General features: G+C 34.1%; 1 protein-coding gene across 3 annotated transcripts in view; it reads right to left on the reverse strand.

Annotated features, from left to right (window-relative positions):
* The window catches only part of LOC134842595 (abscission/NoCut checkpoint regulator-like), a 59180-nt gene extending 42040 nt beyond the window's left edge, over positions 1 to 17140 (reverse strand). The window contains exons 1-5 of one of the 3 annotated variants that reach the window (XM_063859008.1): positions 16945 to 17140; positions 14503 to 14600; positions 12120 to 12155; positions 11882 to 11955; positions 5118 to 5274 (exon numbers count right to left, since the gene is read on the reverse strand). In XM_063859008.1, coding sequence (XP_063715078.1) covers positions 5118 to 5274; positions 11882 to 11955; positions 12120 to 12155; positions 14503 to 14600; positions 16945 to 17001 — 422 coding nt within the window. In that variant the 5' untranslated portion in view covers positions 17002 to 17140. The other 2 variants (XM_063859009.1, XM_063859010.1) reach the window with 2 other exon arrangements.
* Positions 17141 to 17739: the final 599 nt, after the last annotated feature.

Below are 17739 nucleotides of genomic sequence, written 5' to 3' on the forward strand. Positions count from 1 at the left end.
GTTAATTGTTTGTTCAGAAAAATTTATGACGCCGGGCTTGGGTAATTTTTTTTAACAAGTGGCATCAATTAAAACGTCCAATTTTGCCTTTAAATTTGAATAGAAATACTAATCAATGACGTGGGATGAGTAAAAACAGTATTCAAAATAAATTTTGGCACTGTTTAACAGTTTGATTTTCGGCTTTAATGTACTTCGGCACTGTTGTACTTTCCCATTAGATGAGGCAAGACTATTTTTCAGGTAAGTTACCGATGACCGCTCAAAGAGCTGATTAGAGGGAAAAAATCTGATTAGACGGACTCAACTGTTGTTGACGGTGCATTAGCGATCCGTTAAGCATTCAGCTTGATCTTCAATCTGTACTGTTAATTGAATCGTTAAACTATTCTCAATGAAGGTTCGAAGACAAATTTATGACGTATTATTGTACCAATACCAATACAACAAGCCAGGAAGAGAGGAATTAAATTGAAGCAAGAAATGAAATAAGATTGCAGATATTAAATTTATCAAATCAATAAATTAACTTCGACCATTCTCTCATACAATTTAGCCTGAACGTTGACAAGTAAAATTAACCCTTTTACCTATATTACTTCAACTTTAACGCAATTTTAATTAATAGTGTCACTGTTACTTAATTCACGTAATGTATCCGCAAGAGCAGGGGCGGATTTAGGGGGGGGGGGGCGGACGCCCCTCCCTCAGGGATTCGACCCCCTGCCGACCCAAAGGGTCCCCCTTTGGTACTTTTTAAGAAATCCATTTTTTGCCGACCGACCCTAAAATTTTTCTAAAGGCGCCTTTGGCGCCAATGTATACTAACTTTGAGGGGGAGCGCGCGCCAAAAAAACTTTGAGGGGGAGCGCGATTTTTTTGTCAAAATTTTTCAAAAAGTGCCTACAAATTTGGCAAAAACAGGGACCTTTCAGTGCTTTAGAAGAGCTCGGAAAATCAATTTGGTCGACCTAAAAAAAAGGTCGTCAAAATTTTCTAAAAAATTTTTGAAAATCGGCCCCCCCCCCCCCTCAAAAAAATCCTAGATCCGCCCAGGCGCAAGAGTAATTGAGGTTGCGCCGAGGTACAGCGAAGGGTAGATAGAATAATCCAAACCTATCTTCACAATCGTCGGAATTCAAATCGAGTAGGCTCACCTATTTGGGACAGATTCTGCATCTGAATGAACAGCTGCTCATTTAGGCGTTGAAGCATGGTGTTCTGAGATTGAATGGAGTCACGGTGTGAATTATTCGCAATCAAAAAGGCACTCGGTATCATCGCACACGCCAGGCATACCACAAACAACATGGGTGAGTACTTGAGGAAATTCAGCAGACACTTCTTTCGCTCGACCGAAACTGAGACGACTATAAAAGACAGTACAAAATTTAAATTCCGCTTCATCACAACATACCATTTCACCGTTTGCCATTCCACACTAATGTGGTATCTCCCGAAATTTCCATTCTACCAATTGCAAATCTAACCCAAAAATTCAGACAAAGTCGAAGCGAAGCTTCGCGAAATTTAAAACGCAATGATAATTGAAAATGGTAAAAGGACATTACGGAGATCTAAGAGAGAAATCTATTAAATAATTCAAAACTGGCATGGAAAATTTCGTATACTAAACACTGGAGTTAACAAAAATCAATTATCAAACTTTAAAATAGGCCAATGAGACAAATTCGACAGTAAAACTATCATGCAACCTATCTTAGAAACACAATATTTGCAAAACAAAATATAAACCAGAGATAAGGCAAAAAAAATTTTTTTCATGTTTTTAACACAGAGGCGAAGCTGCACTTCGCAAACACAAGTGATAAAATGGCAAAAAGTAGCTCTAAAAAGTCATTGCAAAGAAAAACTTGGAAAAAGGAAATAACAGAGAGTCAACAGCTAGTTGTAAACGAGTCAATGAACGCAGGGAATATACGACCTAAAGCTCTTTAAATTTTGTGCGTAAATTCAAAAATTACCATTGAAATTACCACAAAAACTATATGGCGTTAAACTCTGAATTTCAAAAACTTTTTACGATTGACATTTTTTGATAAAAATTGGTTCGTTGTGAGAAAACTGGATCAACAGGTAAAGTTTATATTCCGCTGTGGAATCTAAAACTTTATATTCACTTTCCACTTTCAAACTTTATATTCACTTTCCACTTTGCTGTTCGATAGTGGAGTTTGTTTATCTTTCACCAAAACAAATGAAATTGACATTAAAAGAAACTAAGAGTCAAACCGCAAAAAATCAAATTGAAAATGAATAGAATGATTTTTCCCAGAAAAAAATCATCAAGACCTATAAAGTAGTATGCACTACGCTCATCGTCTCTTAAACAGGCAAAAAATAATAACCTAGTGGTCCGATTGAATTGCCTTATGATGGAATCATCCGTCACAAACTTGTAAACAAATCAAAATATACTTTCGGATAATAGGGGTTCAATTCATACTGTTTTATCAAGACTTTGTGTAAAACTAAAGACAATAACGAAAAATCATTAAAAAATTATTGATCAATGAATATCGTATAATTTTCAACAAAACGCAACCATTTGAGTTTCATTAAATTGCCCAAAAACACCATAAGAACATAAAAAATGGGTGCTTTCTGCACAATCTTACTTTCACAAAAAAACCGGTCGATAGAAAACCCCTTAATACCGTCTGGAAAATAAAAACGTCAGAAAAAACTGGGAAAAATTAAGGAAAAAATTTTCCACAAAAACTAATTCCTAGGATTCATTTATCAAGAAAAGTAAACAAAACTCGTCGATTTTAACAATTTTAAAAGCATTCAGGAAACAGTTACAGTTAGTTAGCAAGTGCAGTTTATTTTCTAGCTTGCTGTAAGAACTTAGCAGATGCACAATAGTCCGATTTCTTTTTCAAAGCAGAAAATTTTCCTCGCAAGATTATCAATCTTGAAAAAATCGAATCACCCATGTTGCTACTAACAACGGTCACCCTATACCTACATAAATCCTCCTAATCCCAATTTCGCTAACACAAGCGAGAAACAGCCACGAAGTAGCTTTTAAAAAGTATAAAAAAATCACGAATGAAAAAAAAACACCCTCATCGGAAATTGAACCTCGAGAATACAAAACAATTGCCCCCTCCTTACACAACTGTGCCACTGACTCTTAAATAACACAGAAACATTGAATCCCAAAACATGGAGAACAAAACGTTTTCCAATTTATTTCAACTTTGAGGGAGCGTGCACCGAAAAACACAAATTCTGGAACTTTCAAAAAGTTCCTCAAAGCGTCAGTTTTAGACCTTTTTAAATCACAAGTTCGCCTCCATTGCAGACAAAATTCTCAATGCATGGTATTTTTATTGCTTTAAGAGAACTCGGAAAATCATTTTGGTAATAAGTGTTTCCAAGGTGGTTATAATTCACATTGATATCAGTTGCTTTATTATTCTGACCACTGAAGTCATGAATATTGTCTTAAAGTATCTTATAAATTTTAAACAACTTTTTTTCTACACAAAATTAGGCACCACAAATTACAGCCAAGAGACAATTGGAAAAATGTCAATGAACGCAAGGAAAGGAAAAAACTTTCAATCTTTCAACAAAAAAATTCTACTTTCTGAAAATAATTTAAAAATATAGCTTTAAAGCATTTTGAATTTCAAGAAATATTTATGATGGAGGCCTTTTGGAAAAAAGAACCCAATTAAAGAACATTAAATCAATGAGCAAGTTTCATATTCTGTGGAGAATTTATTAAATGAACTCCACTATCGAACTAGAATTAGTTCCAGTTTTTACACGCCGTTTCCACTTTTGTATTCTGCCCTCCTCTCAGCAAATAAAACAAACTAAAACGCAATTATGTACATACGCACTTTTAGAGATCAATTCTATTTCATTTGCTGAGAGGAAGGCACAGTACGCGCTTGAACCACAAAAATCGAAACGACGAGGATTCTAATTAATAGATTTCCCACCAGAATAAATGATTGATATATAGATAAACTGCCTATTCATCTTATTTTCTCAAATTAGGTTCGATTTTTATCAAAAAAAGCCTCCATCATAAATAGTTCTTGCAATTCAAAACTTTTCTGTGATCGGAACTTTCTGGGCTACTTGCGCAGCAACCGGCTACTTCCATTATACATAGCCGTCGGTATAGAACTAAAACTATTTCGTATTAACCTTTCGAAGTATCCAATCCATCGTCTGCTTCTATCTCCACCAGACCCAGTCGAGAAGATCCTGTGTTATTCGATGACACACTATCGTACGGCATCTTTGATTCCACTTTTTTTTGTCGTTTTAATCTTTTTTATTCGCTGTTAGAGGCACATTCAGGTCCAGTTTGTTAATAGAGACGAGCAATTCAAAACTGACAACAATTCGTCGAGAAAGAAACGAGAATATGATCCAACAGAGGGTCGAATTAATTATGAACTTTGTTTTGTTGCGGATGTCAAGCAAATTGAAGGTGTTAGGCAAATAGAAACGAATTTAAAGAGTAAATATCCAACTTTAAACTAATAAAACATTTTGAGCTGTCAAAATAATTATATATTTCTGAGAAATACATTTCAAATTTTTCATTTAAAAATGATTAAAATTAATTTACTCATTCTTAGTATAAAATTTATAATTAATATCTTGTGCTATTAAGCTCACACTATGCTCAGGCTACCTCACCATTGGTATGTTTTTGCCATGTTTTCTGCAGTTATCTATCTCGCGTCGTAATCCGAACTTATTCTTCAGCATAAGAAAAGTTGATCAAATATGAAGACAGACCAAGTAAATACAAGTTGTCCTTTAATTCGACGAGAAACTTGGAATAAGGTCTTTTTCAAATCTTAGGTTTTCACAGCGGAGCGCAAACACTATGATCACAAGCAAAACTCTGTCCATCTACGATTAACTTTCACACATCCAATAGGCAACAATAACCTGGAGTCCATTGTGATCAAAATTTTCAAAGAACCACACTTCGTGACACAGATAGTTAGAAAAAGCATTAGATTGTTAAAATATATATTTTTCTGAACTTGAACAAACCGCGTCCACAATTAACCCTTAAATGCAGTACCATTCTGACCGATAAAACGGAAACTAACGTTTGTTGTTCATCTCCATTTCGAAGTCTGTTCAGTCGTGCTTTAATTTCATCGTCAGAGGGCACAGAAGCTGAACTTCCACCGACCCCTGGTCCACTTTGACGAAGCTGTTTCAGTCTCTTTTCAATAGCGTCATCCGCTGATAGTTCAATCGGTGCTGGAAAAATGAAAAGTGAGTGCAATTATCAGAAATGTATGCCTGTCTTATAGCATATTATCTTCCTACTAAATAACTTTTGAAAACTAAGGTCACATTCAAAATCGACATCACATCAATTTGATTAACAATGTTTCGCTTCCTTTTCTTAAAGTCACGTACTAACTGATTAGAAACCAAATCAAACTTTATCGAACCTGCACTTGGTAAACAAAAGTGAGAAAACGGCAAAACGTAGCTCTAAAAGGCAAAAACAAAACGCAACACAGATAGCCGGTTACTGTTTAAGTATCACAGAATGTTCCGACCAGCCTCAAAAAATCGCAACCATTTTTTTCAAATTTGGATCGTTTTTCTGCGTATTGCAATAAAAAAAATTGAACAATAAACTAGCGCTGAAGAATAAACGAGGTCATAGTAAAATAATCAGTTTGGAAAACAAATTTGTGGAAAAACATGACTAGACAAACAAAACAATTTTAAAAATTTCAATTCTTTATGCAGTTCTTTTTGAATTTTTGATTCCAAAAAAAAACGCGCGAAACTACAAAAAAAAATAACTTTATTTGAGTGAACTAAGTTTTTAGGGCTTAATTTAAGCTACTAAAATAAGCTATAGTAAGCCTGCTCGCTCGCTTTACTACCTCGAAATTTGACGAAAAATCGAAAATTTCAAATCGGTTTATCTCAACACATAGAAAGCTTTTTTAAAGCAGTTAAAAAAACTTTAATATTTTTTATCACTCAACTCGTTCCGATGATTATTTGCTGTAGCTGATTTTGCGTGGAGAACAAGAAAAAATTTAAAAAGCACCCGAACACATTTTCAAATGCTCAGAGCAATCAGAAAAAAGAAGAGACAGCCTAGCCGGTTACTGTACAAGTAGCACATAATACTCCGATCAAAGTCTTTAAAAACCTACCAAACATTTTCAAATGAGTGTAGTTTTGATAAAAGATGAGTGATAAAAGGATCTGACGTACAACTAGAAATTTTCGACACTTAATCGACAATTATAGTATTACAGGCAAATTGGACAAAAGTTTCTGTGGAAAAATTACTACAAAAACAAGAAAAAATCTTCAAAATATTTTTTTTTTAAATTTGTTTATAGGACACATTTAATTTTTTTTTGAAGTTCTTGCTTCCCAAAATGGCGCTAAAAACCAATTTTACTTGCGGGAAGTTAAGTTTTTAAGACTTAAATTAAGCAAAAATTAAGCTGCTGTAAGCCTGCTCGCTAGCTTTATTCGCTCGAAATTGAAAGATGTTGGAAAAGAGTCAATGAACGCAAGTGAACAGAAAAAAATACAGACTGATTTCTTGAAAAATCTTATGTAGAATTTCAAAGAAAATTGATGCCCTTAAAATCTCTTTGAAATTTGAGAACAATTTATGATTGAAACTTTGATTAAATTAACTCAATTTGGGAAAACTGGATAAATAGGTAAACTTTTTGTTCGGCTGCAAATTAAATTCCACTTTCGAAATCAGAAAACGATAACGTGTTTCGTGACATTCACAATTTTGCTGTTCGATAATTGAACTTGCACTTCGTTTTAACAAAGGAAATGATTTGAGGTTAAACAAATCATAAGTCAACCGCGAAAAAGTAAATTTGAGCCTGAACAAACATTTCCTAAATGAACAGACTTTTCCTAAAAACAAAAAAAACGAACAAAAAAACACAATCATCGCGACCTATATCAGTCTGAACTACATTCATCGACTGTTACACAGCAACAGAAATAGGGAAACACACCCAACAGGCGGTTGAATACTACTTAAAGATCAAGGATACCGAAAGGATAACAACAAGGATAAAAACTAAATACAGATGCGAAGCTAAATACAGATATCTAGTGGCATACAGATGCGAAGCTGAGCTAGAATTCTTCGGCCACGCAGACAGAGGGGATCAAAAACGACCTAATCTAGATAGGCTGACCATAATCACACACTGCCGGTTCTACATTCAAATATCAGTATTTAAATTCCAATATTAATACAATAGTAAGTTGACTTGAATGGCTTCAGTGAAAACTAAAAAAGCTATCTGCACTATTTAATTGCCGTGAGCCCTCGAACCACAAATTCACTTCCTCATAGACCTCTTTGGGAGTTCCAAAATAAATCACTGACATTTTTATACTTTGGCATAATAAAAATTAGAATTCATCCAGGGTTGTGAGAAATCCCAGATAATTTTGAACAGCCCGTCAGTGAAAAACTTTAAAACCAGGGCAAACTAGGTACTGCAGAGTCACCAAAAACACAAAAGAATCTTGCAAAAATGTGAAAAAACGCTTCATCATCTAACTCAGATGTAAAATCTGTTCCTATAAACAATTCGCTAACTTAAAATGAATCATTCTTTGCTCATCTAATTAGCATGAAATTTTTTCTAATTAGCATGAACTGATTTTTTCTAATTAGCATCTTTGTGGTTGCTTAATTGTAATAGTTATCCCTGGGGGTAGCTACTTGTTAGGCTGAACAGCCTGTTCTCGCTACCCTGATACAGTGAATGATTTGGCAGATTGTACTTTCTTCACTGTATCGAATAAATGATTGTGATCGTCATCTTAATTAAAACTCGAAAAAATCATTACGTTCAATCGAACAATTAGTGCCAGAAACATTCAATTCGAAGAAACTATCAGACCCGTGAAACAAGAAAAATTAGGGAAATTAACTAAAGCAGGGAAAAACTCTATTTTATTTTTGAAAAATCCAAATTTCGATCGCGGAATAGAGTGTATCAACAATTTTTATCAAAGCTAATTCAATCAATGCGCAAACATAAGCAATGAAACTAGAAAAAGAGCGTATGTAGAAACTCATTGGCTAGAATTACAAAAAAAACTGCTTCGTGATCAGCTCAAAATAATCTTTTGGAGATAAAACCCAACCGCGAACTAAGCCGATAGGACATCCAACCGAAGGCTCAGACTCATTTACTGCGTAATTTTCCCATGACTATAAATCTGCGATTTAGTTCCGTTAATTAATATCAATAGCCTTTACCAAGGTCAATGATTAAATAAAATTGCATAAAAATCTGTATTGATATGAAATCTGGACACCAATAGATAATACACTCTTTACATTTACTTTTCAACTCAATTCAATTTCAGATTTTCTCATTTAACAGCAAACAGGAGCATCAAAGCCATTTGTATGCAATAACCACTTCTATATCTAGTGGCATCTTTTTGCTCCTCGCCATGAACAATAAAACCCTGCTCCAATCTATGGAATTTCACTTTCAATTATTCAAATGTTGCAGCTGTTTAAAATATTTTTAAAAACAGGATGCCAGTTAACGAACAAAAAATATAATCAATTTCAATAAAAGGAACAAAAATCAATGATAGACATTATGGCGGTCTTGAAGAGTTGTTCTTCAAAAAAACCGCTTAACGAATCATCCGAAAAAAAAAACATATAATGTAGCGCAGAATGTTCACATAAGGTAGCACAGAATGTTCCGACCAAATTCATTAAATGGAAAAAATATATATATTTTTTAATTTTCTTCAAATTAGTGTCGTTTTTAGCGAGTGGTGTGATTCGAGAACTAAACAATCGCGTAGAAAATTAGTAATTTAGGCATGTTGGACGACATTTGTAATTTGTAAAATTTAAAAAACTATCTAGCATCTTCTAAATTTTTTTTCCGAAACAAGCGCTGAATGAAACAACCAAAACTGGTTTTCTGTATAACCAATCATGTTTTTTATCCTAAAAATATAAACAAAAACAGTAAAATTCCATATACCGAGCGTTACTCGACCATAGTCTTAAAAAACACACGCGCGCACACACAAAAAAAAAACATTCAAATTAATTCGTTTTTCTGGGTGGCGCGATAAGAGTATCTGAACAAAATAACTACAAATTAGGCATTTTGACAGTCATAACAAATAGGCAAACTGGACAACAGTTTTTGAATAAAAACACAAGAAGAACAAAAATCACAATACTTCATTGATATTTTTTTTTATAAATTTGAATTTATTGATTCACAAAATGGCGCTAAAAAACTTCATACAGTATACTTACTCGAGTAACACTAAAATCAGGGACAAGAGTTTTTGAATAAAAACACAAGAAGAACATAAAAATCACAATACTTCATTGATATTTTTTTTTATAAATTTGAATTTATTTATTCCCAAAATGGCGCTAAAAAACTTCATACAGTATACTTACTCGAGTAAAACTAAAATCAGGCATTAATATGCCTGATCGCTAGCGTTGCTCGCTCGAAATTCGGCGCAAAACCGAAAATTTTCAACCAGTTTTTCTCGACACCGGAAAAAAAATTTCAATGTTTTATTTGGTTCGAATCATGATTTGAAGAGCTTCAATATGATAAATCACTCAAACGAATCCAATGATTATTTGTGGTGCCTGATTTCGCGTGGTCGGAACAAAAAATAAAAATCTCAAACAACCGAATACAAAATTCCACCCCATTCTAATGGTCGGAACAAAAAACAAAGCTACTTCGACAAAAACCGCACAATATAACCTTCTGAACAATTACCTAACTGATTTTGAGCTGTAAAAGCAAAACAAAACACAAGATTAGAGCGGCAGAAAAATAAGTACACAGAAGTGAAGCTGAACTTCGCACCATTTGCGATACAACAAATACATGCTTAAAAAAGCATGACGCTGAACAAGTAGTCAAGAAGACTTCAAGCGAAAAAAATCTAAAATGGAACAAGAAAAACAAAAAAATTAACACAGAGGTGAAGTTGCACTTCGCATACACAAGCAGAAATATTACTGATAACGCTACTGGGAAAAACTGAATGAGTATATCTTTGAGTCTACAAAACTCCGTAAGTGACGAACGCCAATTCTGACGCATTAGCAGTACCACTCAAATAAAAAAAAATTACCAACTAACATGCCTGAAGTTTTAGACCAGTCTATGGAGCAGTAACAACATTAAAAAAATTAAAAGCAAAAAAATTAAACTGGATTTTTTTAAATGAGATTTTTTGAAGTACAAAGTGTTAAATTTCGCTCCAAGTAACAATCCAATTATGGCAAACAAGCTTCCTTAAACCAATTTGGAACAACTTCTATGACGAATATCTCTGCTTACACGTTCATAGCGCAAAATATATTGCGCATTAATTGTCCCAAATTGGCTATTTTTAAACCCCCATAACTTTACGAAAAATGAGCACAAGTGAAAGATCTTTCCAAATTTAAGCTCAGGAAAATAATACTTTTTGAATGATATTTTAAAAATTCCGTCAAAAATGGCTAGTTAAAAAGTCGAAATTTGTCTGAAGAAAAAAAACCACCCCGAGCCCAAATATTCCGTTACTTTCGTTACGAAGGTCGAAACAATAATGGTCTGTGCTAAAATCCTTAGCATTGGCTGTACTTAATAGCTAGTTATTGATCAAAATGAACACTTTCAAAATGAACACCTTTTATCGCAACAATATTTGCGACTTAGGTTGAAAAAAAAGATAGTTCATACTATAACACAAGTTATTTGTATGATAAAAATACAAAGACTTCCAATAGCATTATAATAAGACATGGTTCAAATTTAAAAAAATGTGATGATAACAGCTGACTTAAGACGAAAAACGGTTAAGTGTGAATTAACCAGAAAGCATCAGAAAAACCAAAGAAAAAAGTTTTGAAGTCAATGGCTTAAGGTAAATCATAAAACTCAGATACTGATTTTTTCAATTCACAACAGACAAAACTTGATCTCTTTAAACCAATCGTACAACCAAAAAAAACGTTCGAACCAATTTTGTAACAAACTTTCGTTTTTTTTACTTCATTTAACAGCCTAGGAGGTTGATTAAAACTTTCCACAATTTCATTTAACGAATTCGATCACCCTTATATAATACCAAAAAAAGTAATTCGAAAAAAACATTAGGAAAATGAGATGACTGAATTGTAGCCGACCGGACCCATCTCAGTGCCGAAAATGTACATAAAAAAACTTGTATCCTACAAAAACTTATTTGCAATTTTTAACGTAACACAATTAAAAGCCGCGTCGTAACTGCATGGAGCTATTACAGTTAACACAAGCAACCATGCACTTTTAACCATTTGGACATTCTGCCTTAAGTTATTTATGAAAAATGTCTATTACCCGATTGCAATAACCTCGCTTATCGCAAGGGTAACAAACCCTACATTATATATATTTGATGATGATCCAAAGTTGCTAAACCTCTAAGAATTGAAAATCCTGGCTTTCCAAATGGTTCGCCTCGGGTAGTAATTTACACCTAACTTTTTCGCCGATGGACTCCAAAGTTGTTTAAAGGCGCCTTGGGTGAAGAAAGTGGCCACAGAAAAATGCGAAAACTATAGATCCACCCCTTTTTGGATCATAAATAACAAATCACGGCCTCTCACAAACACTATTTGTTCAATGAGTTGTTAATCTCATTGTAAACATTTTTTTGTATTAATGCCACTTGTCCAGACGCGTCAAGAAATGTTACTTTTAGTCTTCAAGTTCAATGGCCTTTGACTTAACTTTTGACTTGACGTTTTCTTGGCACATCAGTAGAATTGCAGAAGATAAATGAATAAGTCAATTACCTTGATTGGAGCCTCCCCCCGTCTTTTTCACGTTTAAATTCACCGCTGTCTTATTGACCTGCATCTGAATTCTCCTTTGAATATAACACCTCATTAAAATCCTCACAGTAACATTTCTGAAGGGCTTTCAAAACTTAATTGACAAATTGATCTATGCTTCTTCCGCTTCGGCAAGAAGGGCTTAATTTTTTTTGACTGAAAAAGGGCATATGCTAATTATTAAGCGAAATAGACTTACTCGGTATAGACTTTGGGTGGATCAACGAGAGCTTTCCTGAAAAAGAACATACCTTCTGAATAAATTAAACTGCAGCTACCTCATCTAAACAAAAAAAATCCCTAGAGATTTTACCTTCAGCCAGGATCGTTCTCACAATACATTGAAAATTCCTCCTTCATTTATAACAAATACTTTTTACTCCAAGAGTAAGGCATTAACCAGAATAGAGTGCAGGGTATGAAATTTGTCCCAGCCTTAATTATTTTTTTGTTTTCCACGTAAAATCAGAAATCACATATAATCAACGGACTGATTTGAGTGATGAATCATATTAAGGCCCCTTCAATCGTGATTCGAAAAAAAAACGGTTTGAAATTTTGGATTTTTCGTCTATTTTCGAGCGAACAAAAAAGCGAGCAGGCGTATTGTAGAAGGACAGCCGCAGATTAGTAGAAAATGAGCCATGAGTTTCTTTTACTCAAGTCCTGAAAAATCTAATTAATTAAGTTTTCAAAGTTTTTTTTAGCGCCATCTTTAGAACAATTTTCGAAAAAAAAATGAAAATTTTTTTAATTGTTTTTGTTTTTTATAGGTAATTTTCGAAAAAAAACTGTTTTCCAATATGCCTATTTCACTATGAATATCGGATATGCTTGAATCTAGTATTTATAGGCATTTGGCGCAGAAATAACTAGATCCAGGTAACTGAATTTTTACTGCTTTCAGGAAATAGTATTCTCTACAGGCTTCAAAATATACTTAAGTTCCATTTTACTTGTTTTCTTCTCCACCTGAACGCTTTTAATAAGAGCTAGGCAGATTATAGTTTGAACCCATATGCTGACACCGCAAACTAAATTCAGTCACATATGTGTTGAAGTTTACAGGACGCCTCCTTTTTTATTTTCAGCTTTGCTTTTTCATAGAAAGAAGAGGTACTAAGATTAGCTAAAATGGTAGCAAATATAAAGTCGCGATTCGAAAAATAGTCCGCATCACATTCGTCTATTTCTACCTATCACTCCTCTGAACAAAATTAAACAAATTTAAAAACGCCTTAAAACTATCAAAAACGAACATCACAAAATCAATTTGAAACGGCATAAGCGCATAACTCCTTTGAATTGCTTTTTTTAAAAATTAAATCTATTGCTTGCCTTCAGAATTCAATCAAAAACAGAAATCCTTGGCTTACTCAACAACAAAAAAAACATCAAACACGCTTGATATTGCGTTTTTGGCGTGATTTCTTCAGATCCCCCAATTATTCCTTGGAAAATTCATTTTAAAAGAGACTTTAAAAAGATCAAGGAGGGATTTGTTTCCTTGATTTTTACCAGATTTAATTAACACACCTTGTGGGAAAATAAAATCGGCTACCATTCAAAAAGATGAAAAAAATACTGAATTAAACTTTGACAAGTCAAAGAATCAAAAGCGATATGTTCTAATGAGCCCCAAATCTCATGGAGAGGAGCAGCAGCGGTTAAATGAAGGCCCCACGAGTTCGACCATCCCTCTGAAATTATCATACTGCACTATCCATTTATGGCCAACCATATGGTCAATTTTCTAGACGAGCCAAAAAAGCTAAATATGGCCAACCCTATGGCCAAATCTTCTACGAAAATAGATTTTTTTGTAAAACTCTTGCTAAAAAAATTAATTTTTTTAGGTAGAAAACTTCCAAAATGCGCCCAAGGCAAAACAATTCACTCACCTTTTCAAAGATTTGCTAGGTGGACTGAATTCTCTGACACGTTTGTTTTCGCGTTTTCACAGTTTTTGCGTTTGAAAATCAAATTGGTCGAGCCGAAAAAGATATTTTGATTTAAAAAAAACCGCCCCTCCTATTTTTGCAAAAACCATAGATCTATCCTGGCAAGAGCGTTGTCTTGTTTATTTGAAAAAAGATATAACCAATGGCGAATCTACGATTTCCTCGAGGGGGGTTTTTCAAAAAAAAAAGAATATTTTGTCGACACTTTTTTCAGGTCAAGCAAATAATTTTTCCGAGCGTTTCTAGAACACTATATAAAGACCCCTTTTTGACAAAAATGCCGGTTTGAGCACTTTTAGAATAATTTTTGACCAAATAATTGCGTTTTTTTTCAGCGCGCGCTTTCATTCAAAGTTAAGTTTTATTGGCGCCAAAGGCGCCTGTGGAAATTTTAGTGATGGTCGCCGAAAAAGGATGTTATCAAATAAAACCACAGGGGGACCATTTGGTTGGCGAGAGGGTCGAATACCTGAGGGAGAAAGGGGCGTCCGCCACCCCCTTGACCCCTATATCCGCCCCTGGGGTACAAACCTTTCAGATACCTAAAAAAAACGAATTGAACAGAATTGAAGAGTACATGAATTTTCGATTTCTCTAGGGAACTGGATAAAATGTTAAAACCTGTTTGATTTCTTCTGTTGACATTGGCGACACCGGTTGCCCGCTGTTGGTAACAAACAATTGTCGCAATGCAGAATAGCACATTCCACGCATGGTTTCTAAAACAGAGTACTTAGTGATATAAATCGACCGTGAATACAAATTTGAACAAAACAAACCTCTTTTCCAGTAGAAAATCAGACTTTTTTAGAACGCGAGTTATTAATAAGGAAAACTCAACTTTTTAATGACCATTTAGGTTATGACGCACAACTCTTAATGAAGCATATTTTATTCCATTTCACATCCTTTTAAACTCAACATTCAGATCTTGTTCAACCCATATCTGAATGAAACAAGACTGCTCGTATCAAGGCGATGCGCTGAATGTTCCGACTGCCTTTTCGGGTCTGTGGAGTACTCTTCACTTAAAGAAAGATCAATTTTTCAAATTTTTTTGGGAACTGTTTCTAGGACGGATTAAATCTCATCCTACGCGTTAATACCGCGAAATATATCGCGCGTTAGTCCCAAATTGGCAAATTTTAAACTCGAAAAATGATGGTAGGTAAACGATCTTTCTAAATTTCCGCTCAGAGCAAAATTGCCTTTTGAATGATATAAAACAAGGCCAACACTCAGCTGACGTATCAATGAGCTCCAAAACAGGACAAAAAAACTCATTTTCATTTTCGAAACAAGAAACCGATCACATTATATCGAGTCATTTCCTCTTCCGTAATTGGAGAGCGAAACTGGCCTGCCTTTTATCAAATGCACTTGAACTGAACATATATATATATAAAGGCAATCATAAATACACTTATTGTTCCGACTTTCGATACGAAAGTAACGGAATATTTTTGCTCTGGGTGGGTTTTTTTTCTTCAGACAAATTTCGACTTTTTAACTAGCTATTTTTGACAGAATTTTTTTATATCATTCGAAAGCTATTGTTGTCCTGAGCTCAAATTTGAAAAGATATTTCACCTGTGATCATTTTTCGTAAAGTTATGAGGGTTTAAAGATTGCCATTTTGACCAATTTGGGACAATTAGCGCGCGATATAATTCGCGCGAGCAAAATTTATCCTTTTGTACTTTGTATGGCGTGTGGGGGGATGATTTTCATAAACAATTTCAAATTTTGGAAAAAAAAATTTCATTTTATTTTTTCTTACATTTAATTTTTTGATGTTATTACTGCTCCATAAACCTTAAAAGGCAGTCGGAACATTCAGGGCTTCGCCCTGATACGAGCAGTCTTGTATATGTTTATTATTGTTCCGACTTTCGATACGAAAGTAATGGAATATTTGTGCTCGGGGTGGGTTTTTTTTTCTTCAGACAAATTTCGACTTTTTAACTAGCCGTTTTTGACGCAATTTTTTTTATATCATTCGAAAGCTATTGTTGTCCTGAGCTTGAATTTGAAAAGATATTTCACCTGTGATCATTTTCCGTAAAGTTATGAGGTTTAAAGATTGCCATTATGGCCAATTTGGGACAATTAACGCGCGATAAATTTCGGGCTATTAAAGCGTAAGCGAGATTTAATCTGTCTTAGAAATCGTTCCAAATTGGTTCAAGGAAGCTTATTTGCCATAATTGATTTGTTAATAGGCGCAAAATCTATCACTTTCAAATTAATATGACGTGTGGGGGGATGTTTTTACATAAAATTTTTTTATTTTTTTTTATTTGAATATTTTTATCTTATTAATGCTCCATAGACCTTAAAAGGCAGTCGGAACTTTCAGGGCTTCGGCCTGATACGAGCAGTCTTGTATGTATATATGTATGAAAGCATTTTGTAGTAGATAAGCAACAGCTACATATGCATCGAGAATATTTGTGAACGAATGGAGACACGCAGTGTCGAGATGCGAACAAATTCGAGATGCAATACAGGCTGTTGCCTATCTGGTATAAAACACACGTGAAAGGTTAGAACAAAATCCCCACATTTGAAAAAAAAAAATTACGCTCACACTTTCCAACTTGTTTTTACTTTCTATTTGTTTTAGTTGATTGTTCTAGGAAAGATAGTGTTTCAATTTCATATTTAAAAAAAACAAGAGCAATATTTGATACAACAGTGCAATCTTTAAAAATTGCACTAACTTTCCTAATACTGCAAAACTTTCAAATAATGCCTTTGTTTTTCAAACATGGCGCCGACACATATTTTTGAACAAAAAAATCATCACAACATTTATACTGAAAATGGCTAGTTAAAAAGAATCACGAACTAGTCGGGACAACAATGCTAACTGGTTGCTGTGCCAGCTGCAGAGAACGATCTTACCACAAAATCAACTAACTCAAAACCGGGATTTTTAAACACTCAATATGAAAGCAGTTCTTTAAAAATAGAGCAAATGAAGCACAGTAAGTTTTTCAATTACGTTAGGTAAAAGTCGCGCAAAATGAGCTGCCCTCGTACATAATAACCCAAACTAACGCCTTTTTTGAACAGTTTGAACTTCAAATTGCACTCATAACATCGATCGCTGCTCATTCTTGTCCTCAAGTCGTCAAGATTTCCGGTACAGATGGATTGTTTGGTTGTTTATATCACTGAAATCCATTCATTCTTCTGACTTTCAGCCATAAATTTGAACCAAGCTAAGCGGCTATACGCTCAATTTTGTACACAAATATCTGAAGCAAAAACAATATTATTTACCTTCGTATAGCAGTAATCCAATTTATCCTTCCCTTCACAAAGTTACAGCACCGGAAAAATATTACACTACGTTACTACTCCAAAGCAAATTAGTAAAACTAATTTCATTAAACAATTTCTTTCCGAGCAAGAAGTATTATCAACTGAATTTTTAACAAGTTCGCTGGTTTCATTCTAAACCGTTATTAAAACTTCTGAGTGTACCTAAGCTCGTGATTGTCTTTAATGCAAGTTTAAAAATTCCATCTGCTCAAGAGTCCAATCCCACACACGTGAAAACTTTTTCAAACTGCATGAGAACGAATTCTTAAATTATGTAAAATATGCAGTTTAAGTAAATCAAAAACATTGATTATATGACTTAACTGCGTCGTTGACGTTCGTTTCAAATGGTTGCATTTTTCGATTTGAAAAACAAATTAATTTAAATTATTTCATTTGATTATTTTAAAAAATGCTGTCAGTTGTTCAAGACACGCTAGAGTCAGTTACTCGTTTGAGTCTTATTATTAATATGCTTTGTAATATGCGTTGATTAAACTGCAAGAAAAATTCTAAAAGACAATAGCT

This window comes from Symsagittifera roscoffensis, chromosome 3 (assembly GCF_963678635.1).
Source record: "Symsagittifera roscoffensis chromosome 3, txSymRosc1.1, whole genome shotgun sequence".
In the NCBI taxonomy this organism is placed as follows: Eukaryota; Metazoa; Xenacoelomorpha; order Acoela; family Convolutidae; genus Symsagittifera; species Symsagittifera roscoffensis.